This window comes from Falco peregrinus, chromosome 4 (assembly GCF_023634155.1).
Source record: "Falco peregrinus isolate bFalPer1 chromosome 4, bFalPer1.pri, whole genome shotgun sequence".
NCBI classification, from domain to species: Eukaryota; Metazoa; Chordata; class Aves; order Falconiformes; family Falconidae; genus Falco; species Falco peregrinus.
Genome location: NC_073724.1, coordinates 61071851 through 61097048, shown reverse-complemented (window position 1 = coordinate 61097048; position 25198 = coordinate 61071851). Strand labels below are relative to the sequence as shown.

The 25198-nt window shown below is 43.8% G+C and overlaps 1 protein-coding gene across 1 annotated transcript in view; it reads right to left on the bottom strand.

Moving 5' to 3' along the window:
* EFNB2 (ephrin B2) overlaps nucleotides 1–23407 on the bottom strand; it is a 46101-nt gene extending 22694 nt beyond the window's left edge. The window contains exons 1-2 of the mRNA XM_005238371.4: nucleotides 22229–23407; nucleotides 472–755 (exon numbers count right to left, since the gene is read on the bottom strand). Coding sequence (XP_005238428.1) covers nucleotides 472–755; nucleotides 22229–22356 — 412 coding nt within the window. The 5' untranslated portion in view covers nucleotides 22357–23407. The remainder of the gene's footprint in view (nucleotides 1–471; nucleotides 756–22228) is intronic.
* Between the last annotated feature and the right edge of the window lie 1791 nt (nucleotides 23408–25198).

Sequence of the window (25198 nt, the reverse complement as noted above, 5' to 3'; positions counted from 1 at the left end):
GTGTTTCCTGCGAGAATCCCTGGACTACTTGGAGCAATGGCCAGCCGTCTCACGTAGGATGCCTCAGCTCAGAATGGCCAGGCCACTCTACTCCTACTCCTGGCGTAAGAGCACCCGAAGGCAAGGCCAATATCATGGCACATCACCAGCTATGAGCAGGAAACATCATGGTTCAGCTGCATGCAACTTTCAATGAGAATACAGACCACTAAACAGTGAACAGGAGGAGAAGCCCTTTACAGGCACAGAAGTACAATCTAACTTGGTTTACACAAACCAAGGAAAAAAAGAGACAGACACCCCATAGAAGCCACGAATAATGCTGAAAACATGCTGGCAAGAAAATATCTTCAGAGGAAACAATACAAACCTATTCACATTCTTCTTAGCTTGCCGATCATGTACAAGACAACATACAAAAGAACAAACAATTATATTTAAAAGAATGAACAACTGAAATTTTGAACTTACATATGACGTAATAATCTTTGTTCTTCTGAAATTCCAGGCCCCAGAGATTAGGACTGAACTCTTGAAACTTGATGGTAAACTTAACGTCTTGATCTGGCTTGGCACAGTTGAGTAGAGGTGTATTGTCCTTTTTAATAGCACAGCTATCTGCTTGGTCTTTATCAACCATGTAGACCTTATAATATTCATACTGGCCAACAGTTTTAGAGTCCACCTTTGGGCATATAATATCCAGTTTGTCTCCTATTTGTGGATATAGTACCAATCCTTGTCCAGGAAGGAATCTAAAATGGGAGGGGGGGTGGGTGGGGTGGGGGTGGGAAGGGAAAAAGAAAAAAGAGACAGAGGGGAAAAAAAAAAGGGAAAATGTGAGACACTTGATAAAATCTCACCCAGAAAAGCAGCAACTGCAGTGGACAGAAAGAAACAAATGCATAGTTTCAAAAAACAAAATAACAGACAGAGCAAACCCGATCTTAATAGTTTGGGCCTGGCTCGATTTAATATCAACAAGAAATATCAACAAGATGTTTATTTACATCTGGAAATTACAGATGGATTGAGTCTTACAGTCCTTATCCCAGTTTTGGGAACTCTAGTATATTTTACGTCTCTCTGGCAGGCACTACTGTTTCTTCCACATTTGGCCATTTACAGCAGCGAGTATGTCTGGCGGGCTACAATCCTGTTTTGCTGCTTTGGTAACATTTCTACTATTCTTGCACATATTTTGCTTATTTTGGACATGGGAGAATGACAAGAATAATCCTTCAAAGCCCCTGATCAACCACGTGGAAAAGGAAACAACTTAGACTTCAAGAGTTAACAACATACTGTAAATGCTGATTGATATTACAAGACAAAGGAACATCTGTCACTCACCAGGATGATGCTTATAGACCTGGAGTGAAGAGAGATCTACCTGACCCAAGGATCACACATGCTTCTGATACAACACTTTTCCAAGACAGTGCAACTGCTACACTATGATTTCTCCTCTTCATAAACTCCACCACTGCTGTCATTATTTTAACTCTTTTTTTAATTTCTTGAGCTGCAAGTGAAACACGGGTATGCTTTTGCCTTAGCGTAGATGAAGACTTCTTACACAAACCGGCTGCGAGCTTAAACCTTTGGGGTTAGCCTCAATATTGTATCTTTCCTACTCGTACTAATTAAACAGCCAAACTTCACCACTTCTTCACAAAGAAAAATATAAATAATTACTTATAGTATTGATTCATCCACAAAATGAGGAGCCTTGTTCTCACAAGGACAAAAGCCACAGCAGGTTTGTTTGTTTCTTTCTCCATGATATATTTGCTCCAATTAAGGCCAAGAAGTGCGTGTTTTAGAACTACAGCCAACACAACATCCTCGAATGCACAGACCTGAAAGACTGACTTTCTTTACTCTTTCTCCTGCCTGCCAGCCTTTTCCAAAGGTCTTCTTTAATGGAGAATCGGCCTGAAAAACTGACTGAAACAATTGCTGCCTAATGAACACCCTTCTCCAAGTGCTTGCATTTAAACAGCACTCGTAGTAAATCCAGCTTATTCACAGGCAGCCTTCCTGGAAACTGTAGAGCATTAAGACTCAAGCAGAACAAAGTTGCAGGCGTCCTCCAGCCCCCAGCTTGGCTGAAGGAGCCCACCAACATGTAGTACTGCTGCAGGAGAACTTACCAAGTTAGAGAAAAGAATGATGCGACACCCCAAATTTCAGATCCATCATTTACAACTGCTTTTTCCCACACAATGCAAGTTTATGATCTGTGCTAATTAAGCAGGAATATTTTCACTCACAAAGCCTGTGTAAGAATTATATTTGTTGTGAAGCAGCACGTAGCAGGACAAAGACATGTAATTACAGATTTAGGGAGAAAGAACAATGAAATGTTATGGCAAGAAAAGCGACTGTTGATGTATAAATCACTGCACTCTTTTGTGTCATGCAGTGCAATTTCCAGACTACAGAAATTAAGCTTGGCCACAGCTGTCCAAATTGAGATGCACTGGAGATGGGGCGAAGCTGCACCTCCTCCTCCAGTTTTCGGACATGCCACAGGAATGCAGTGACCACCTCCCAAAAGCCGAAATGGCAAAACAAATGGAAAGGTGGAAATGCATCCTCCTCGGCATCACTGGCCTGGTGAGGCGTGACTGAGGGAGAAGCCAGCTCTGCAAGGGCGCCAAGAGAATGGAGGGGAGGAAGAGACCCAGCAAATGTTCCCAGGGAGCAGCATGGATCCTGACTCAAACTCTCCTCGGGGATTGACTTTGACCAGGCAAAAGCAAATGGAGTTTCTGAGCTAACCTCCATTACCTGTGACTGACTTTACCACCTCGTCTCACCACAGCCCCATTTCACTTTGCTTCTGTGCAGCAGTGTTGTACGAGAAAGATGAAAATTACTTGTATTCCCCCATCTGCAAGCCAGGACAAAGGCTGGTCACTCTGTGACACCATGGCTGCAAATACTTGTTCTTGCTAGTAATTCTTCTTCACATAATGGGAATATGTAATATGAAACACATGAGATTTCAGAGGACCGGATCTTTGTTTTTAAATTAATTGATTTACATTCCCATGCATAACAAATATGAAATTAGTAAGGTTAGAAACATGCACCTGTCTGTCATTACCAGTAATATGACCTAAAAGCTGCCCTGAAAAACAAAACCCCCTGATTCTCATTGTAGCTTCTGTATATATATATATGGATGTAATGAAGCAGCAGCAGTATACATTCTCCATGCAAACTCCAAGTACAAACAAGTTGAGTTCAGAGATGGCATGCCAGGCAACCCTCAGGAACAGCTACTGGAAAGAAAGCACACTTGTGTGCCTTGGTTAAGTAGCCAGGAATTGTCCCATAAAAGGTAGAGGACAGAACCACCCCCCAACAGACAGCTAAAACTATGTTTTACAAGAGCTTTAAACCAATGCACTCGTTAAGACTTTATGGCAGAGGAATATTCTTGCTATGGCTCTAATGTCTGTACAGTTTTAGAACTAAACTCGGTAAATCTCCTTCCACTTGAGTTTCTGAACTTGTAAGATCTAATGCTGATGGGATTAGTAAAGAAAAAAGGCTGAAAATGAAAGGATTAATCCGAGAACTTGATTGTATTGAAATTTTTTCCACAGTTTGCAGTTTTGATCATGACCTTTGCGAGAAAGATATTTTTCCAATTTACTTTCCTTATTTTCTTACAACAATAAAGCCCAAATATGGATGAAGAGAATAAGAAAGTTTCCCCTCATGCATTTCAGTTCGACCACAAAACTTACAGCGGCTGATGAGTAGCAGGCATGATTATTATCCCTACATTTGGGTAATACTTTTGCTACTGTGTTTTCATAAAGACTTTAAATAAATCATTTGCCGGGTACTAAGCATTTTCTGAAGCTATTTACTAAGTGTCAGGAGAATTAAGGCTACTGTTTTATGATCCTATTTTTCAAAAACTTGTATCTAAAAAAAAGAAAAGGACAATGCACATTCAGCCTTGATAGAGGTTAACAAAAACTTCAGGATTAATCCTGAATCTTTCTTCCTGCAAGTGCTGATGTAGCCTTAAGCATTCTGGGGTAGCATCCACACTTACGAAACGTTTGCAGGATGGAATCTGTAAAACAAGTTGATGAACTGGCTTTAGAAGTCTGGTCAGAATGTGCCTTCAACTAACTAAAAAACTTCCCCCGCCCTGAACAGAAATATAATAAAAGATGGAGCAAGAGGTTTTCAGAATCCTGTGACTGATTCCAAGGAAGCTGCGTTACTCCAATAGCTGGCTGGGACAGTGACATGCTCTTCTTGAGCAGCCAGGATAGCGACAGCACTGGAACCACTGCTTTCTATAAAAACCCAACTTTCTAACTTTCTGCTTTCCATCTCTATATGTTCTTTAGTGGGAAACCTACATACCACTACAGGTCCCTGTACCCCGTACAGAAAATTAGGAGAAAAGCTGAGCAAATTTTCCCATACATTTCTGCCAGCAGTCAGATATAGTGAGATTAGAGCATTCAAAGTATCTTGCTCACAATTAATAATCCTATTGCTCACTGTGAGAAAGCACATAAAAGTATATTAAGTACAGTAAAAGCTGTATGATGAAATTCATGCACTTTCTGTCTGGCACTTTTGGATACAGATGGCATTTTTACTGTCACCCCAAAACTGGTATACTGTGGCAACACTTGACATCTGTGCAAACCCATGGATGTGAATCCCTCCCACGTGGCCAACTAGTCATGCAGCTTATCAAATAACAGCAACATGCAGAGTTCCCAAACCTTTTTAAAAGTATTGTATTAGACCAAAAAGTCACGTGACACGTGAACAGAAAATAGGAACAGAATATTCCATTCCTCATTCCCACCAATGTTAGAATAATTTTCTGTATCACACTTATTTTAAGGCCAAATAATTCCTGGCACTAATGTACTAATGTAGGCCAAAGTCCTAGAGAAGTTAAACTTGGATTTTGAAATTTTACAAAAAATAAAATTCGTATTATGCAGTTTCCAACTAACTTCTTAAGAATCTACTTCCTGTTTAAAGAAACTTAGCAAATTCAACCTTATTGAATTATAAAGTTTTCCTTAATGATAACTATTCAAACCTGCCTAATTTCATTATATTAAATTCTCAAAAAAACCCAACTTTACCTGTCAGCACTTTTGCACTGAGAATATTTTACTATTCCTTACCAGTCACGTCTGAAATTGTAAAATTATCTACAGATAAAATTCTTAGCGAAATACATTCTTACTTTGTTAATCAGTATTGACTGATGTAACAATCTGTTGTCACGCTCTTCCCAACTTGCAAAACTATATACATATACACACATACTATAAATATATATATGCACACTTAGCTTTAACTATATCCTAGTAATTATTAAATAAATGCTATTTTAGAAAGCGTGTTAGTACTTGTGGCAAGTCTTGTATATTTAACCGGGGAAACAGTGCCAAATTTCTCTGCTTTAATACCTTACCTGAACTAATTGGTGTAGGCAGTTAGCTTTAAATTAATGTAACAAAAATAACCCTAAAAATGCAAACAATCAAGAATGCTTCTTAAAATGCAGCCTGAAACCTTCTGTTGGGGAATCCTACCCACTTAACTTTATGAAGTTTAACTACCAGCCTGACTATAAAGTTATTCATTGAAAAGTTTTATTAAGGAAATGTCATGAATACTAATAACACAGTATGTTAGTCCGTTACTTGTACAAGTGCAAACTGAAACAGAATACAGAATAGCATTCCATGTACAAGCCCTTACTGTTTAGAAGAAACTGTTATTAAAAAGTACACATATTCATCATCTGGCTTTTGAAACAACATTCGTATTTTGAAAATCATTTTGTCTACAGGAGAAGTGATTAAGCAAGGCAAAAGTCCTACCAGCTTGATGCAAAGCACAAAAGTTCCAGGAAAAGGTCTTAGTGATTTCAGTGAAGTAGCAGTGGGCTGATCACAGCCTGCTGAATGAGATGAAAACCAGTCTACTGATTCCTTTCAACTGAGTAAAATCCCAAAACATAGACCACAGACTTCTGTAAGAGTCCTGTGTGCCACACAGTTTTCACATTAGTTTCTGTCATAACCATCATCATATAAAAACCATGTGGAGATAAGGGATACACCCAGCTGTAAACCTGAAATGATTTTTTTGCAGAACCAGTGATATTACAGGACTGATCTCACTCAAGTTTAAATAGATTAAGTGAATGTGAATTCAGTCAGAAGAGGATCAGTAACTGCCATGGAATGGACAGAAAAACAAGCTTCATCAAAAAAGATTGATGTGGAGTCGCTGTCTCAAAATGGGTACAGAATTTGGTTAAAAAGAAAGGCACTACTCTTACATGACGTCTGTGCAAGAAAAATTACCACAGTGTGACACAGCAAGATGACAAGACTGGCTTTATACACAGACTAGCAAATGAAACTTTCAAAACGAAAGTAGTATAGCATTTCATATTATTAAAATTCTTTTAAGTGAGTTTTGGAACCTCTTTTTCTTTGCCAGTGGAGGATTATTAAATCATTTTAATACTATAACAATTTTCTACAGAACATGCTAAATAGGGTTGGTTTTGAATTTAAATAAAATTTAAGTTTAATCTGCTGACCTTATTTATATGTAACATTTTTCCACGCAGTTAATTAAACTATTCATGTAAGCAATGGTTACTGGCATTAACAGGACTTGTAGGGTAGAAACTAAATGGAATTCAAACAAATAAATAAACAAATACATTCATGCTCATCCCTTAATGGTAAGTACCACATTATACACAGCCAAATTATAAAACACCGTAACACAAGTTTCTAAAGCTTCACTCTTGTATTTCTCACCTCCATTGGAAGGAAAGAACCTCTTTTTGGGGCTCAGGCTCCCCTGCAATAAAAAGTGCAGCAAGCCCATAAATTCTTTGAAACAGTGCCTGAAACTGTAGCTAATCTCCATCCTGGAGTTTGTGGTACCTCCTTGTCCTCCTCCTTCCTCACCGCCAAAGGAGCCCACCTTCTTTCAGACTACCTGGTGGAAATGCTTGCAGTGCGCTGAAAAGAGGAATGGTCAAGGGTTTATTTTGTTTTAATCACCACCCTGGACACAAAATGGTAGTGATGCCACCATTTTGTGTGTCTCAAGTAGCCATGCAAATGGATGCCACCATTCTTGGTGCCTTTTCCTGGACCTGCTCTTACTGGAATTGTTACTTCCATTAACTTCAGTAGGGCATGACAATGCAATACATTTATAACTGAAATCTTCATAACCTACACAAGAATATTCTGCAGCACGATTATGGATTCTCAAAATTTTAAGGGGACAGAGAATGAGGAGCATGTATGAAATTTTAGCTGTTTCATTTATCATATCATCTCACTACCTTTGGCAAAATACAAGAGGAAATCATTTAAAATATAACACAGGATTTCTAATAGGCGTAAAATAAGGATGGGTTCAGAATGCATACACGCTATCCCAAAGAAAACATTTTTTTTGCATGGACCTGCAGGATTTGACAGTCAAATCACATCACAGTCCTAAAGGCACGGAGTTTCCACTGCATATAGAGCCACCCACAGACACCATCCCTCTTAAAATACACCAGAAAATGCCCTGACTAGTCTCCTAGAAAGATGTGTCACGAGTTTCCTTCACCAAGTAACTCGCATGACTATTGCTGTTGCAGAAGCACAGACACCCACTTCCTCACTCCCTTCAGCTTATGATGGGTCACAAGTCTAAAAGGTGCCTTGCACTCTAGAGAGCACAAAACCTGCAGCTAAGATATATTTGGCAAGAACCATACCCCTTTTGCCCTTGATGTATGTGGAAGGTCACTTGCAACCCAGCACCAAACACATCTTATTGGAGACACTATCTAAAAGAAAATCTGGTTCCTTGAAAGCTGCGGTGTATGAGATTATGGATGTGATCTCATTTCACGGAAAAAGTAAGTAAGCCAAAGGAGGTGCCACACTCTCCTTTGGGGCTACCCCAGCCCTGGGCTCTGGCAGAGGTAGCTGACTGCAACTCCCATCCAGAGGAAGGGTGGCATCTTGGGGTGACCACAGACTTGGGGGGTGCTGGCAGCCCCCTTTCCCAGCCCGGCGAGCAGCGGCAGTGCCCCACTTTCAGCCCCCCAGCGCGCAGCTGCCAGAAGAGTTTTGCTGTAAGACAGTGTATCTGTTTCAACTGGACGCCATTTCCACCTGCCAGAGACAGTTTAGTTTTGCTGGAAAGCTGCCCTTCCCCTCGCTGCTTGACTCTCACTCACAGAACAAAGCAAAAATACACACTTGCATAACTAAAACCTCCAGACCAAACTGTGCTTTACCCTTCCGTCCCCAACGTAAATCCAGGGTGCAAAAATGAACGTGCGGTTTTCCTCCCATAAAAGGGAAGCACAATTTCCTCTGCCTTAAAAACACCCTCTCAGAGAAAACACCGATATATTTTTTTCCTCTACAATGGTAAACAAGATCTGGGTTTTTTGCACAAGAACGTGCAGCCTGGCTTAGAATATTTACCACACAGGTGGAGCTTGAAATGCTGAAAATGTGTACAATTTGATTTTTTACTAAAGCTGGCAAAGAATTTTTTTTTAAATAACAGATTTTATATTCAGTTTTCATGCGTGACATACATAAAGCATTATTAATAGCAATTAACTTTTTTGTATTATTGTGCTAGAAAGCAATTACTGTTCTGCTAGAAGTACTTAAAGCACTAGAGAATTCTGATCCATTTACTAAATCAATTCTGGTAACCACAAAAGAACCACTAATGTGCTTTAGGACAGGCTTCGCACTAAAGAGAAAAAAAAAAAAAAGAAGATGGAGATGACCAATGTTCTATTTTAAAGTGTATTATATTAACATTTCATCAGCATTTACAGAAATATGAACCCTCACAACAGTGCTGGACTTACTCAGCTTCAGCAAACAGGGACTCACTCCTCAAATCATTGCTTACTCTCGTGCATAAGCATGGGAACACACACAGGCACATTCTCCTTTTTACTGCATTTCAGCAGAAACATGCTTTCTATATTGAGTTTAAAAACTGCAAGTGGCTGCAGTGGAGAGTAGCAGCCAATCTGTATAAACGGTTTATTCTGAAGAATTTCTCAAAGGGAAAACACTCAGTAGGTGCATTGTAATTAGTTGCTCTTTCTAGTTACCTCTTGACAAATGATGCATGCGGGTCTGGATGAGAGCCCAACTCTTGACCCATGCCACCACTACACACTTTAGCACTTCAGGCAGAAACCCCTAGCCTCAGCATTCTTTTCATTTTGTTTTTTCAGAAACACAGTGCTGGTAATGCACAACATGAGAATCAGACATGATTAGCAAAGTTGGAATTCTTTCAGAAGTGCTTCGTATAGCTGCGTCCTAAATATATCCGAGGAAAGCTTCCTGCCTTCAATACCTTCCAAATATGTAGCATGTTTTGGGATTGGGTTAAAGGACAGAACATGGAAATACTCACAGCAAACACTGATCCCACAATGCTTAACGATATGCTTTGGTGACATTTGTAAGCCTTTCAAACAGAAGATATTAATGTGATTGTTATTTTAAATACAGAGGATTATAAGCCTACTGAGAAACGCAACTTTTGCCACAAGAAATACCTTTAAAAAATAAACATTTTTTTGGATAGCACTTTACTGCCCCCTTTTGCACTTTAACATTAGAACAGGTTTCAACATGAACATACCTCTGAGAAACATCGTGCTGTGAAGATACGGGGTAACACGACAGGGCTTCATGTTTACACACTAGCAGACTATCAGGCACTGTTTTGGGGACATCTTCCACTTGCCTACACTGTAAACAACTGAAACATCTAGCTTCATTGTCCCTAATCTTTCATGGAAGAGACCAGTAATGGATGGCAAATTACCATCTTCCATTTTAATCTGCATGTATATGGGCAACTGGGAAAGAATGGGATATTGCTGGTTAACACTAGTTGTCTCTAGAGATTTTCTAAAGCAAAGATCATGTGCAACTTGAATTTAGTTTGATTCATCAGGAAGAAAAGAATGACAAAGGGCTTCCCAGTCTGAGGCCACTCATGTGTTAGCAATCCCTTAACTGAAAGGATGGGTGGGATGGGTGTATCCTTCAGAAGAAAACTTAACAAACTGGCAGGCAAGGATATTTTCTTGAAAGGTGAAGACAAGAAGCCTAGACATTCAAATACCCTGCAAGCCTACAGGCACAAACCCGTTCTGCAACTCCACACTGCAATTACAGTCGGTACAGAATCCATGTATGTCTGTGTGTGTCCACATATATCTACAAAAGGTAATAAATCTATAGTCTAGTGGCCAGTTATTTACAAAATACTAATTCATTATGACAGAGCCAGAGGGGGACCCGTCCTGCCCCAGCCCTCAGCTTCCATTTGACAAAATCCATGTGCTGCTGTGTACACTTATATTTAAACTTAATCCATTTTCCTCTGTCATCCTACAATTACAACACAAGTCACAATAATATTAAATTTCACTGCCTACAGCGTTGCACAATTGAACCATTACTGTAATGAAAACTGACGCCCTTTGATAGTAACACTGGTGTTTTCTCTCATTTGCTAGCCATGAAATACAGGAAGAGACCAATGTTGTTTTAATTAAAGAATTGTTGTTCAAAATATGCTACTGGGAATATTAAAGTAGTTCTTTGCTCTCACAGCAAAGATAATCTGGTATTTATATGGTTTGGATTTTTTTTTTAAAAAAGAAAAATAAAAAAAATCTGTGCCATGAATCCAGCGTAACACAAAACCAATGCCCTACTTGACTTGTGCTCACGGAGGCAGGGTGTGCCAAACCCAAGAAAGATGGCGCTTTATTGAAAAGATGCAGAGCATGGAACAGAAAGTCAAACCAAACCATGTGTGCTTCTTACCCAAGTCACTAAAGTCTTTGCTTTTAGAAAGCTAACAGAGAGCAGCTGGCATTTGCCAAAGAACTACTTTTCAAAAAGGGCACTGTAAATCACAAGAAATAAACAATAAAACCAGATTGTTCTATTGCTGTGCTACACTCAGCTCTTCTTCACCATTCCCATTACAAAAAAAAAAAAAATGTGTCTTATGTCAGCTGCAATAGAAGGATACCAACCAAAGTTTGCAGTCTTCCTTCTCTTAACTACAATTTGTTCACACCTGTATGGTCTTGTTCCAAGACATGCTCCCAGCAAAGTCTATAAAAGAGGGCGGAGACTGTCTTGTTACTTGATGAGACATTAATAATCAGCGATTGTATCTCAAATTCAAAGAAAAAATTCCAGCTGCTTTGCAGTTGTTAGAAAATATATTATTGCATACCATTTGCCTGCATAAGTAAACACTGGAAGTAGAACAAAAGTTGTTAACTCACAACTTTCAGGAAAAGTTATGCCAAATCAATAACAGCATTGTATGACAGACCAAAACCTATTTTGGCAAATCAATGTTATGCAAAGATTTCCAGAATCCAGTTACAACTCTCTATCACTCCTATGCCACATCCTTTTTCTCTTTATATTGGAAAATACAGTTTTCAGGGGAGAGAAAATGACCTTGAGTAAAAATCCAAATGGGAGATCTAACGTGAGCCTGCATTTGTGTCTCACAGTAAACCCAAGATTCAGCCACTCGCAAGTGCAGAGATCCTACATTCTTACCTTAAATACCAACTTTTCCAAAGTTTGACTGACTTGCAGAAGTAGAGTAGAACTGGGTTGGCCACTGCCACCTCCAAAGCAGTAGTAATATCAGATCTACCAAGAACCATCTTTTGTCCTGCTGCAGGTCTAAACCTCTCAAATTAAGCTAAACTGGCACTGTAGCAGTTTAAAAAGTGCTTTAAGGGTCCAGAAGTGCATTCAACGTGACAACAGACATCCCTGCCCTGGGTGGAAGACTCCATCAGGGCTTCAGCAGACAGCTAGGGACAGCATGAGCTCCACCCAGTCAGTTTTAACCTGCTGCTCTGTACCTGCAAGACACTGGCATTTCGTTCTGCCTCTACCAGATGGATGCTCAGCCTGTGCACCCACTGCAAGCTGCAAACTGTGTTATCCTTCAGGAGGGTGATTGGGACTCTTGGGAGCAGCCAGGTCACTCTCGGCAGTCAGTCGTCAGTGGAAATGTGCTGCTGGTATTACACTGAACTGCAAGCAAAAGCACAGAAAACTGTTCCAGCAGAGCTACCAATGCAGCCAGACCTCCAGGAGCAAAGCTGATGGACCCACTGGAGCTGTCCCAGCCAGCACATACCCCTGGTGGGGCTACAGAGACTACTGGCAAGATATGTGGAAACTAAGACTCTTTGCAAACGCAGACAGGACTGTAGGTTCTGACATAATTTTCTGATGTTAAAAAGAAATAATAATAATCATGAAGCTTCAGAGCTCTGTATTTGTCCAACCCCAAAAAACCTTTTCACTCTGGCCTTGATTCAATACCGCTCATGCTTAAATCTGTCCCGCTTCAGCAAAAATATTCAGCATTCAGCACATGCTCAACACGAGCTTTTCTGAATAAGGACAGTTTCCTGAGTCAGGCCCTAGGCGCACAGTGCAGTCTTGCTTGCCTTGGTGTCACACACCAATCCACAGAATGTAAAAGACTATGTAAGCAGTAAATTTATGAAGATTTGGGTTTTGTTTTTCTTCAAAAAGTGCCTGAAAACTGTCTGATAGAAGGAACAATGATTACCACTAAAAATCATCTCTTCTAAAATATTTAACAGGCATACTAATAACCTTGCCTGCCAATGTGACTTTCCCTGTTCAGCTATTATACAGAGCTTGGAAAAAGAAACCCCCAAAAAACCCTAAAGGTCAGGTGTTGTGCAGTGATTAAGTTAGACGGCTTCTGAACTAAACTGAACTTAATTAAACATTAAGAAAGCAACTGAAGTGTGGACAGCAAATGCTATGGGATTGCAAACCCTCAAAAGAAGTCAAGATATTCCCAACTCCAAATTTACACTTTTACCCAGTCAGGTATAGAAACCAACTGGTGCTCAGGCAGTAGGTAAGCAGATGGTGAGCACCAGCAAAAATGAAAATGTGAAACAATGCACCACTCGAAGAGTCAGAAGTGCAGTTTTGTGTGCTTTCACTAGTGCTCGCATAGGTTCCTTAAACAAACTGCTTCAAACTTGCAGAACATCAAAAGCCAGATGGGTCTTCCTGAATGAATCCACAGGCAAGGAGCCAGGATTCCCGTTCGCTGCAGAAATAGGCCTGGACTTGATTTCAGTCTTCTTAGCTCTGACAGGCTGGAGTCTGGCAGAACTCCCAATCCAAAATAAAATAGCATTCAATTGCAACTGGGCTTTAACTAACAGTAACAATAATAATAACAATACATTTTAAATCCCTCTTATTAGCTCGAACATGCACTTCCCTTTACAGTGCATTGTTCATCTTTCCCACCGTTGTTCTTTGGTTTGGGTACCTAAGTAAATGCACTATTAAAGCAAAAGCTAACAGAACAGTGATAAAAAATTTGCAGCATCACAGATTTTTCAGCCTAATGTATCATTCCACCATCTAACCTATTCTCCTGTGTAAGACAGGCCATAAAATTTCTAATTTTCTGTTGACATGTGTAAAACTTGATTATGCTTTAAAGTCTACACAGCTCTGAATCCTACTAAATAAAAGTTTCGTAAATCCTGTTTTAGCTATTAACCACTAGACATTTCAAAAGAACACTATAGTAGAAACCCCATCCTATAGTTATGTATATGCCATACATTAGGAATGATTCACCTAGCAACATAATCCTCTACCAGCCTTTATCTTTTTTGGCTTGGAACCTATGTTTAAAACCAGAAGAAAGCACAGGCTAATACATCAAAGTTTAAATCAGCTGCATTATAATTATCATGCTGATACCGCAATAAACACAGGGTGTTGGCTGGCCAGGATTGCCAAAAAAGATAGAGGTACTGCTCTTATTTGCTGTCTTTGACAATGTATATAATCACATCAAAGGGAACTTCTCTGCATCACAGTTAACAGGGGGAAAAAAAAAATCTGTATGTTCTCCTTCCTTGAGTAAAATGATACATTTTGTTCATTATAAAAAATACAAAATTTTGCCTATAATGAAAAAACAATTATAATCTAAAGCCCTTGCAAGCTAATGTAATACTCACTGAAATCACTGGAGGTGTTTTCATGGAGTTGAAGAGGAGCTAGACAGAAGCCTTGAACATGTTTATCTACTTGCAAATACAAACATAAAATACTACATGACATTTTCAATTCTGCATTTAAGTCTGCTCGAAGACTTTTGAAAATCAGGCTAAGAGTAAACATGGATTCACAAGCACAAAACATAAGAAATAATTCAAAATGACACTGAAGACACTTCAAGTTTCAGGAATTTCTCTGTGCATGCTTTATGGTTTCAGGTTTTAAGACCTAACCGCCCTTGGGGGCGGCGGAGCAACGGGAACACTGTTTTTTGTTCTGCCATTTCGTTTTCATACTTAGCTTTCACGCTGAGTGCAATGTGCTTGTTTTCTCAAAGCCTCTCCACTGTTGGGGGCGGGGGGGGGGGGGGGGGGGGGGGGGGAGTTGCTTTCCACCACCCCCCAGTTAGGGAACAGAAGTGCAAATCGCCAAAGCTCTGTGGTCTAATTCCATCTTCGAGTTAACATATGTCAGTAGAAACTATCTCAGGGGAGGGGAACCTGCAGAGGATTCTGTATGGGAACAAGGAGACCTGGCCGGCACTGCCAAGGATGCTGCACTGCCCAGGATGCGCTCCGTAAAGAATTACCCACTCCTTTCTGTGCCCTGCCAAACCTACCGAGTCTTATCTGGTACATTTCTGAAATGTGACATGACAGGCAGGTTCGAAAGCTAAATGTTGGATAATGGTGGGCAAACAAAGGACATCGGTTTTTGCATTATTTCTTTAATTACTTTAACCCTTGTTCGAACAGAAAGCATAGGGCCAGAGTAATTCAGCTTCTCTCTTTGTCATTTGCCTGCCATAAATATGCACCAGTCTGCATTTGAAAAGCTGAAGGAGGCCGCAAGCTTGCTGGACATTTATCATGCTCTGTTCCCTGTTAACAAGCAAATACTTTAGTTGAATGGCCCATTAGCAATCATTGTCAAATGCAGAATGCAAGGTGCTTGGATGTGACCAGCCTGTAAATTAGATGAGGGTGCCCTGCGCTTTTGAGAATTTCAGCAAATGAATTGGATCTTTTGATATAGATTTGCGAAGGTTAAGCTGCAAGAGAGGAAACGTATCTGAGCACTTCAGGCCCCGAATATTCTGCCAATCTGTTCAGCTCCCTATATGCACTTGTTTATTTTTCAGCTGTTAAATCACATCAGCAGCTTGACAGTTTTGGGTTTGGAGTTCCCTTTTCAGTCAGAACTTTAAGTATTCCATCTTACTATGGGGTAGGATAAGAATGATAAATTCAAGCATGTAATTAACATCTTTATATAAAAAAGAAAAAGGAAAAAGAAAAGGAAGAAAAAAACCCCACCAACCAACCAAACTTTAAAAGTGTCCGAGCCCCTGCCAAACAAACAGCATGAATTCCATTTTGCAGAGCTCATCCCAGGCTCATTCCCACTAAAGACACAACTGTTATTGTAGGCTTCAGTGTTTTTTCCCCCTTATGTCTAGACTCTGCCTAAGAAATGCAGAGTGCTTTCTTCCCCCCCCCCAGGAGACAAATGAGCAGGCAATAAAGTAAATATTTCTCGTTTGAATCATACCCCTGATTTGCAATGTAATGCTGAGTTTAAGTTGTGGGTGTTTACGGTTGTCAGTTGGGTAGAAAAGCAAGTCTTAACTACTTTGAAGGCTCTTTAAAAGAAAAGGCAAGAAAAAAATGCAAGTAGCTGCACTAGGAGAGGTATTTCACTACCTTTACAGCTGCAGATCACTTAAATGACAAAACAATGGCTAAACTGTCTCCATGCTGAACTCAAGGGGCTGACAGCAAGCTCATCGCAATGAATTGGGGGGGGGGGGGGGGAGGGGGCAGTGATAGGCAGATATTTAGCTCATTCATTACTGGATTTCAGCCTGCCTTTCGGAAATAAACACCACCTAGAGACTAAGCCAGATCAGTTTGGTTATCTGCAGCTTTATTGGTAAATAGGAATGGATGCTGGTTTGTTTGCGTTGGGTTTTTTTTCTTTTATATTTCCACAGATGGGAAACATAAGAGATGCTGAAGTATCACCTGGCCAAGGCACAGACAATGCAGCGTGTTTATCTACACTGCTCCCATGGAGTGCGAGATGGAGACCACAGCCTGAAACACAGCTGAAATCAAAAGGTCTCTGTTTTCTTTCCAGATAACCCCAGTCCTACCTATTCCCTCTGCTCTCTGTTCCCTGCCAGCATGCTCCTGCCCGAAGCCCAAATAGATTAAGGCAACAAACCCCAAGTGCAACTAATTCTTCAGAGAGGCTGCTGCTAGGGCAGGAGTTAAAAAGGAAAATCTTCCACACCTAACAATTGCAGCCATCTTAAGTTTTAATCGGTCCCCATCTCGGCAGAAAGCAGTAAATGAAATCTATCTTTACCATATTATACGCCACCAATGAGCAAGAACTGAGCAGCTTTTCTTTACTGCTTTAACCATCCCAAGCCACAAGTAGGCTTTTCATACTTTCTAATCCCAGCCCCCAAGTTTTGTGCAGTTCTCACATAATACCTTACAGCCCCGAGCAAGGCCCTTAGTTTCTAACACCCCTTTCAGAGACGTGTCATTTCTAACATCAAGCCAATCTATATGTTGCCATGGCATCACCCTTTATCTACCTTCACATCTTATGAACTGCATGGATTTACCACATTATTTTTATCTGAAAGACAGAAAATGGTGGTTTTATTGCCATACAATCAGATTACTGCTGCTAGTTTCTCTATGCCTTTTTACCATACTTCAATCAAAAGGGATCAGTTTCTTTATACTCTGCCCTTGATTTACATTACATCTGTAAAGACCTAGTCTGGGTTGTAATCCCCTTATTAACTATGACCAGGGTTGATTTGCCTAAAAATAAAAGCAAATTGTGTCAGACCTTTTCACTTTGTTTTTGATTCGGAACTACAAAATGGATTACTAAAGAAATCTTCAGAGTTCACACGGCTGGTATAGCACTGAATTTAAAATGAGAATTAAACAAGTTAAACATGGGAGCTGTGTCAACGGTTTACATTTTCCATCATGGGAGAAAGGCTGAACTGCGTTTGTCTTTGTGTTCTCTGGCTTTAAAGAGACAATGAAGCCACAGGAGTTTTTCCAAGCTCTTCTAACACTGTCCATTTGCCATCCTCCCTTCCTCTGCTTTTCATGCAGCACTACGCCCCCCCCCGCCCACAAAAAATAAATAATAAAAAAAAAAAACAAAAAAAAGAAAAAGAAACCCCACAACTCCTCTCACTCATGACAACAGCATTCTGGTTAAAAGTCTATATTCTGTGGCACTGCATATTTTAATCAAAATATTTCAAGCAGTTTAACATTCCTATTTAAGTTTCCACAACGCCTCACAAAGAATGAGCTCATAGGCAAATCCATGTAGATGTATGATAAATGACCAGAAAAACAGGTTTCTTTATGTCAGCAACCAAGGCAGGTAGACATTAGGCCCACATGAATAACATTTTAATCCCTATTTTTTTCTCAGAAGAACACTTTCTTCTCATTTGCAACAAGCAATTTCAAGTACTGCAGGTTTGCACAACGACAAGACCAGACTCTAAAAAAAATTTTTTTAAAAAAAAAATGCCCCAAAAGCAACCCTGGGTGTACAGGGCTGCAAGGCCTTGTCTTTCCCAGCATGTCACAGCAGTCACCTCAGGTCATCCGCTGACATCCCACTACAGGAACCTTGGCTGAATTTGAGATGATCCCCCGTGTCACACCTAAAGCAATGTTATCTCCTTTCAATAAAACGGAGGGGGGGGGGGGGGGATGGCAGGAGGCATTCTTGTGCGTGGGAAGAGGGAGAACTTAAGTGATTTTAGTTTGACTTTTAGCCACTGCCTTTCTAAAGGCCATTACTTCATTAAACAAAGTGAAATAACATCACACAGCTTACAGATAACATGCTTTAAGATAACTACTATAAATAATATAGCAATTATACTCCGCATATAAAAGGCTGGAGAAAATAACCAGCTCAAGAATTCGGCCTTCAGTTTGCTCTGAATTAATTTTGCTAATTCACTTGTGCTTTGGAGACCTGGCTACGAACTCCAGAGATACCAAATGGACTGGAAGCCACCACTCACTCCTTGTATTAGCATGCCAAGTGTCAACAGCTATGTTTTGGGTACAATTTAGGAGCATGTGTTTAAATCATTTTAACCTTCCACTCCTGTTTCTTCAGCTTGAAGCTGTAATTGCTGAGGTCCCATGACACAGGACTCCCAAATAAATTCTTGTCTAGCTGAAAGGCTCCCAAACATGTTGTGAGATATCGTTTTAGCAAGCTCTTTGTGCTCCGGCTGGCTCGCTTGTCCTGTGAAACAACGGCTGTCCATTACCTACAGTTTATCATCCTGACAAAATGTGAGGAATGTGGATGTGAAAGCACTAACAATTCCACCCCTGGTGCTTTCTCCTTTTTTTCTCTCTATATTAAAACCGACAAGATTAACCCAAATGCAAACTGCAGAGCATAGTTCAAGGGGCTATTCAATCTGTAGTGAATGTGCATTTGTTTACCTACAAAAATAAGAATTCCAGATACAATGAGAAGCAGACTAGTCTATATGCTGCTGAATAGAACATTTAACAGGGTCATCAATTGCAGTTTATTTTATCAGTTTCTGACATGTTAACATTCATTCAGAGGCAGGCTGTGAAATATCCCATATATAACTGGTTATCAGGAGAAAAAAACAGCTATATAATCTAACTTAATCAGTGTCAAAGGCACCACTTGTGAGGATAACCTTCCACATGTCACTAAGGAGAACCACTTTGCTCAGCAGCCTATAGCACACAGGGAACAGCGACACTTCAGACATTAGCAGTGGGTTTTTTGAATGAGATTTCTCCGCCATTTGACTGAAAGGTGCCCCATAACACTATGTGCCGTCCTGTGTGTCAAAGGCGGTGCTGAGCTTCACCTTGAGGTGAAACTGAGGTAATCCGTGCTATCTATAGACACTGTTTGTCTTGGCAGAAACAACACAGGCAGAAAGTCCTCCATTAAAAAGTGTCAACAGAAGTCAAGTCTACAGAATAATTTTCCTTGGTGTTTTCAAGATCATGAGATCTAAGGTTCTTCAGATGAGAAGTCTGTAAAGTCTAAAGTCACAAGCATAAGTTATTTAATGCATGTCATTTCAATTTTGTGATTTGGTGGAGGCAGTAAAAGCCAATCTCTAAAAAGGGGGTGGGGGTGGCGCGGGACACAACAGGACCGGGACCTCCAGGGGAGGGAGCTCAGCGTTCATGTATCTACTGCGTGCCCTCAGTCCCAGCCACCTGCTAGAAAATTATAACATCTTAAACTCAGTGCAAAACCAATTCAGTTTATACATTCACCTTAACCTAAAATTTATTATTTCATACTTTATATTAACCTGACTAACAACTTTGCCCAGCATTTAATTGCCTACCTGTTCAGCAGATTTATGTGTTGAAGCTTTCAATTGAGTTAAATGCACAGCTTCCCTGAATAAATTAACCAGCACCAAAGATAGTTATTATTTCAAACCTAGAAAGCACCTTTATTATTATATGATCCCCAGATCCATTCAGCAGCTTACTTCTCAAGCTAACATTCAGCTTGAATCCAGAGTGAGGACAACCTCATCTAAGGAGAAATTATTCCATATCCTTCGGGCAAACAATTGTGACAAGAATTAGTAAGAAATCCTGCTCTGAGAAGAGAAGCTGTCTCACCGGCAGCAATATCGGCAATGCATTTGTAAGCTTCCTCAAACCACGGGCCTCCAAGTGGCCTATAAATCACTAGCCCCAGCAATTGAAAAGAGTAATTTTAATAGTGTGCTTCTTCACTGTGGTGATTAAGCCTCAATGAATCACTCAGGAAAACTCAATTACATCAACAACACAACCTATTTTTAAGCGTGCATTAAGTTGAAAAAGTAATTAGATATTATCATTAGATCTACCATTAACAACATTCAAAGCTTTTTTGTAATCAAATAGTTTAGAATTAGCCAAATGGAAACACAACTTGTATTTGATAAAGGAAGCATATCCCCGGGCTCTGCAAGATGGGTTGAATTCAGCTGCTCGGATACTTTCATTTCACCGATGGCTAATAAAAGCTATCAAGGTAAGTTGAGAAAGGGAAAGCAGGTTGGGGCTGGCAGAGGAGAGGCCGCAGCAGCGGCTCTTCTGCATTGGAAGAGTGACCTCTGTAGGCATAACCCATCAGGGCTGGGTATCCGAAAGCCTTCCCCCTCCTCCCAGGCTGAGCCCAGCCCGCTTTCCCCCAGCACAGCAGGCCCACTAATGCAACGCAACCCCGGCTCGTAGCCTTTGACTTTCGAGAATTCAAACAGCATTATAAAGCCTGCTTTATAACCGGCCAGGTCTCTTTACTCTCAAATGTTACATGGTACCTCTCCTAAGCCGCAGGAAAGCTCTAGCTACACACACAGCGTCACAGAAGCGGAGCCACAGACTGGAGCTAAATTTGGTTTTATTTTGACTGGCTTCCCACCTGGCGCATATATAAAATGATCATTTGTCACACAATGTTAGGAATAAATACACTGAACTGAGCAAGTCCACAGCATTCCTGCCAGTTACTTTTCTTCCTTTTTTTAAAAAATGAAATATCAGAAAACTTTTCTGGGAAGGAGAGAGATACAGCAAATATGCCCATTATTGAAAAATACTGGCAGAAATCTGCAGCGTGCTTCTCCTTCAATGGAAACAACAGTAGGTAATGACTAATGTAAGGCAAGGCTACTTGATAAACTTGAGACGCTGCTCCTGAATCAAACTTTGAAACCTTCAGCAGACTCCCGGAGATCCTGCCACCTACACAGAATTAATCCCTGATCCAGGAAATACTCCATTCGTCCTCATCTCATCACCACCTAACATTTCCTCTAAAAAGTCCCCTGGGAACACAAGATGTGTACTTACTGGATTTAATGGGACATTCCAAATCCAATTAACAGAATGCATATGGTTTGCTTTTACGTACATAGAACTGAAGATATAGCACGAATTACAATAAATTGTTTTAACCCATTTCCGGTGCTGAACTCCCTGAACTCATTACAGACTGTTTCTTCCTATCGTGATCTTTCTTTTTCTAAACCAGTAGGTTTAATCACAAAAGTTCAAAGGATTTCACAACTGCGTAAGGCCAACTTATTTCGCTTGTCAAAAACAAAAGGGGACAAAAAGAGAAGTAGAATTAGGTTTTCATCACTGCCTCAGGTTTCCCTTTAAAAAGGGGGTCCACTTCCCCAAAATTTCGTCATCCCAGCAGCAGTAACTGTATATATAGGTTTAGGAAGTTGGGTTTTTTTAAAGGATATGCCTCTATTTAAGAGCGTGCTTTGGTAGTGAAGTCCTGGGAACGCATGTACATTGTTGCCTGGGTTTGTTAATGAAGCATGACACTAAATGGTTGTGTGATGGGTAATACTTAGTTCATTACTCACTGACATGTGCCTCGATACCATCAACTCCACAACCAAATTTAGCCCTGTTACAAGCAGATGTAACTTCGCTGGAGTCAATGGGATGAGTTTGCATCTGCAGACGGAGAAGCTGAAGAGTATCACCCCTTCCCGGCAGCCCAGCCCGGCCCGGCTCTGCCGCTGCTCCGGCCCCGGGGAGGCGGCGGCCCCGCGGCAGAGGAGCCCGGGCCCCGCCCGCAGGTTGCAGCCCGCTGCCGCCGCCCCGCTCCCACTCCACCGCCCCGTCCCGTCCCGCCGCCGCTCCCCCTCCCTCCCGGGACCCTCCCGCCGGGGGCACACGGCGGCGGCGCAGCTCCGCCGCGACACGGGCTGCCCACCCCGGGGAGGGCCGGATCCCGCCGCCAGCCCAGGCCGAAGACGCCGGCGGCCGCCGCTCGCCGTGTGCCCCCCGCCCCGTCCCCGCCGGCGGCCAGGCACCGCTCGCCCCCCCACCCCCCACCCCGCGCACCGCCGCGAAGGGCAGCGCCAGCCCCCGGGGGAGGCGGCGGGCGGGAGCGGGATGGAAACTTACTTGGGGTTGGAGGAATTCCAATATATGGGGTCTAAAACGATGGACCTCGCCAGCGCAGTTCTGCATAAAACCATCGCGACTCCCCAACAGTACTTCCAGGCGGAGGCGTCTCGCCTCCGCGCTGCCATGGTCGCAGGCGGCACCGAGTTCCTCCCCGGAGCCTCGCCAACTCCGCCGTGCGGCTCCCCCGCACCTGAGCAGCGACAGCAAAGTGGGTGCCCGGTATCCCAACAGCCGGGACGACTGATACGGAAGATGAAAAAAAAAAAAATTAAAAATCACACGCGAAGGGTCGACGATGCACTCGGTGAGAGCTGCAAGCAGATCTACTGAGTCATGTACGCCACTCGCATATAGGAAATTCTCCTGCGAGGTAAGATCCAAGCTACCTCCGAAGTAACAAGAGCAATAACAAAAAAATGCAAACGCCTCAGTCCTTCCTCTTACTGGGGGTCTCCTGGCTGCCTTGGAAGATACCACTCAAATTGCCAACTCCCATCTGGATCCAGTGCGCCATACACGTTCACAGTGTCTACGGCTCGCGTGAAAATGAGTTTTAAAAAAAAAGGTAAAATAAATGGTGGTGAGAGAAATAAAGGGGTCGGGGGAAAGGGACACAGCTTCGGCAGGAGGCTCCTCCTGCGTGTCTCTCACTGCTCCCTGCAGTTTGCAATCCGCACAGGCACCAGCCCGGGCTGTTTGGGGGAGCTCGGAAGCAACCGCGAGTCAATAAATCCACTCCGAGAGTCAGCGCCCCCGGTCCCGGGGAGGCGCATCCGCAAGGCTCCGGCTTCCCCAGGGGCGCTGCTGTCCTTGTCGCTGGCAAAGACCCCGGAGCGGAGCAGGCGAAGAAAGAGGGGGAGAAAAAAAAATTTAAAATAAATTAAAAAACCCAACACAAACACAAAACGGGGGCGGAGGGGGGTGGTCGCAGCGTCAAAACGTCCCTCACTCTCCCGTTGAGCGATCCGCAGTGCGCGCGGCGGCGGCAGGAGGAGGAGAACCGGGCGTGGGACTTGCGCCGCCGCGCAGCCCAGCGCGCAGGAGAGGGAAGGCAAAGCGGCGCCAGCCGCGGCCGTTCCCACCGCGGCGCCGTCAACCCGCGATGCCGACGATGATGCCCCTCCCGCTGCTGCCGCCGCGGCGAGTCCCCGGCGCAGGAGCGCGGCCGGCGGCAGCGCGCCGCCGTAGCCATATAAGCGCGGCCCCGCCGCCCCGCCGCCGCCGCTCATAGGGCCGCCGCCGGGCCGCCGCGCTGGTTGGGCGCTGCGCGTGTCACTTACCGCCGCGGCGGCGGGCGGGGCCGCGCCGAGCCCGGCCGAGCAGGGCCGGCAGGTAACACCCACAGCCCCGGCCCCGCCGCGCCGCGGGCGGCCGCCGCCGGGCGAGGGCACGGCGCGCTCGCTCTTAGTCACGCAGGGGCTGTGCGGGAGGGGGGGCGGAATAACGTGAAATTAGTTAAACCCCCAAAATCTGTGTCTGCTAAAACTAAGCGTTTTTCGAGCGTGCCGCTCTTTCAAGAGCGGGGGGCAGCGGCGGGGCCGGGGGGCGCGGGGCTCCCCGCACCCTCCCCGCTGCCCCCGCGCAGAGCGCGCTCCGCGGCAGCGGCCACCTCCGCGCCGCTGCGCAAGGACGGTGCGGGCCGGCCCTCCGCTGGCGAGGAGCTCCCCGCTCAACTTTCTGCGGGTGCCCCGCCGGGTGAAGGGGGGGCAGGGGGTTCTCCCACGCTCGGTCCCGACTGACCCTTTCCACGGGGTCTCCGAGCTTCCCAGGTTTGTCTGGTTGCGCAACAAGAAGCCGCGGGCCGTCCCGCCGCAAAGAGGAGTCGGGCACGGGGAGCCCCCGCAGAGGGGCGCGGAGCAGCGGCAGCTGGCGGCGCTCAGGCCGGGGATGGGCTCCCTCGCCTTTCCCTGGGGATGGCTCAGCGCCTCTTCCCTCCCTTCCGCCCTCGCGGGGGTGGGAGGGGGTCGGATCCAGTTCTTTTTCAGACCCCACGTATCTCGCCGACACCTGGCCCTTCTAATTAATTTTATTATTAATTCCTGGGCAGAGGGAGCTGCCCGCGGGCAGCGCTGGAGACGCTTCCCTCCCCAGCGGCTCCGGAGGGCCTCTCGGCAGTGTGGAGGGCGCCGGAGTGGGGGGGGGCGCCGCAGCCCCCGCGGGTGCGGCCGCCGCCGCGCTCGGTGCCCGGCGCGCCGCGGCGCTTCCACGGGGCCACAGCTCCCACTAGCGGCCAGCGCCAGCCCTCCGCAGGGGACAGCGGTCCACCTCGGCTGTCCCCCCCGGCCGCGGCTGCCGCGGGTCCTGCCCTGCCCGGCGCCTACGCGGCTATCCCGCCAAACGGGCCGGCCGATACGACGTAAGGCGCCGCTGCCGCTGCCGCGGGCGGTGGCACCGGGCCGGGGAGGCGGCACAAGCCAACGGTCCGCGCCCGGAGCTGCGCCGCGGCTGAGCGCCGGCTGTGTCGTGTCACAGTCGCTCCCGTAAAATGAAGGGGGTTACCGAATTTCTTCTAGCAGGGATTTCTTGCCAAAATAGTATCTGCAGAAAGGATTAAAAATTAAATCCCGGGAAATTACGGCGCTCTTTCTGCCATTTCCCTACCTTCTAGTTAAGGCACGCGAAGAGCATGCTAGGCAAGACCGTAATGAAGAGCCCATTTCGCATCATTTTATTCCCTAAGAAATATGGGCACTTACTTAAAAATCGGGTTAGTGGTGCTGCTCGTTCAGCTTTTAGACGAATGCGGAGAAGCCCTTATAAGGAAAACGACTGGCACTGCAATTTATGTCCCTGATCCATTTGGAAGAAAAATATTGGCTTTCCCCCCTGTTTTTAACTAAACTGGTGTTTCAGCCCCCCTCGCCCCGCCTGGCACAGACGCTCCTCCCGCTCCCAACAGAGGGGAGAGGAGGTTTGAGGCGCGCTCGATGCCCCATAGATTTTGTGTTAATTGTGTTGGGTAGCTTC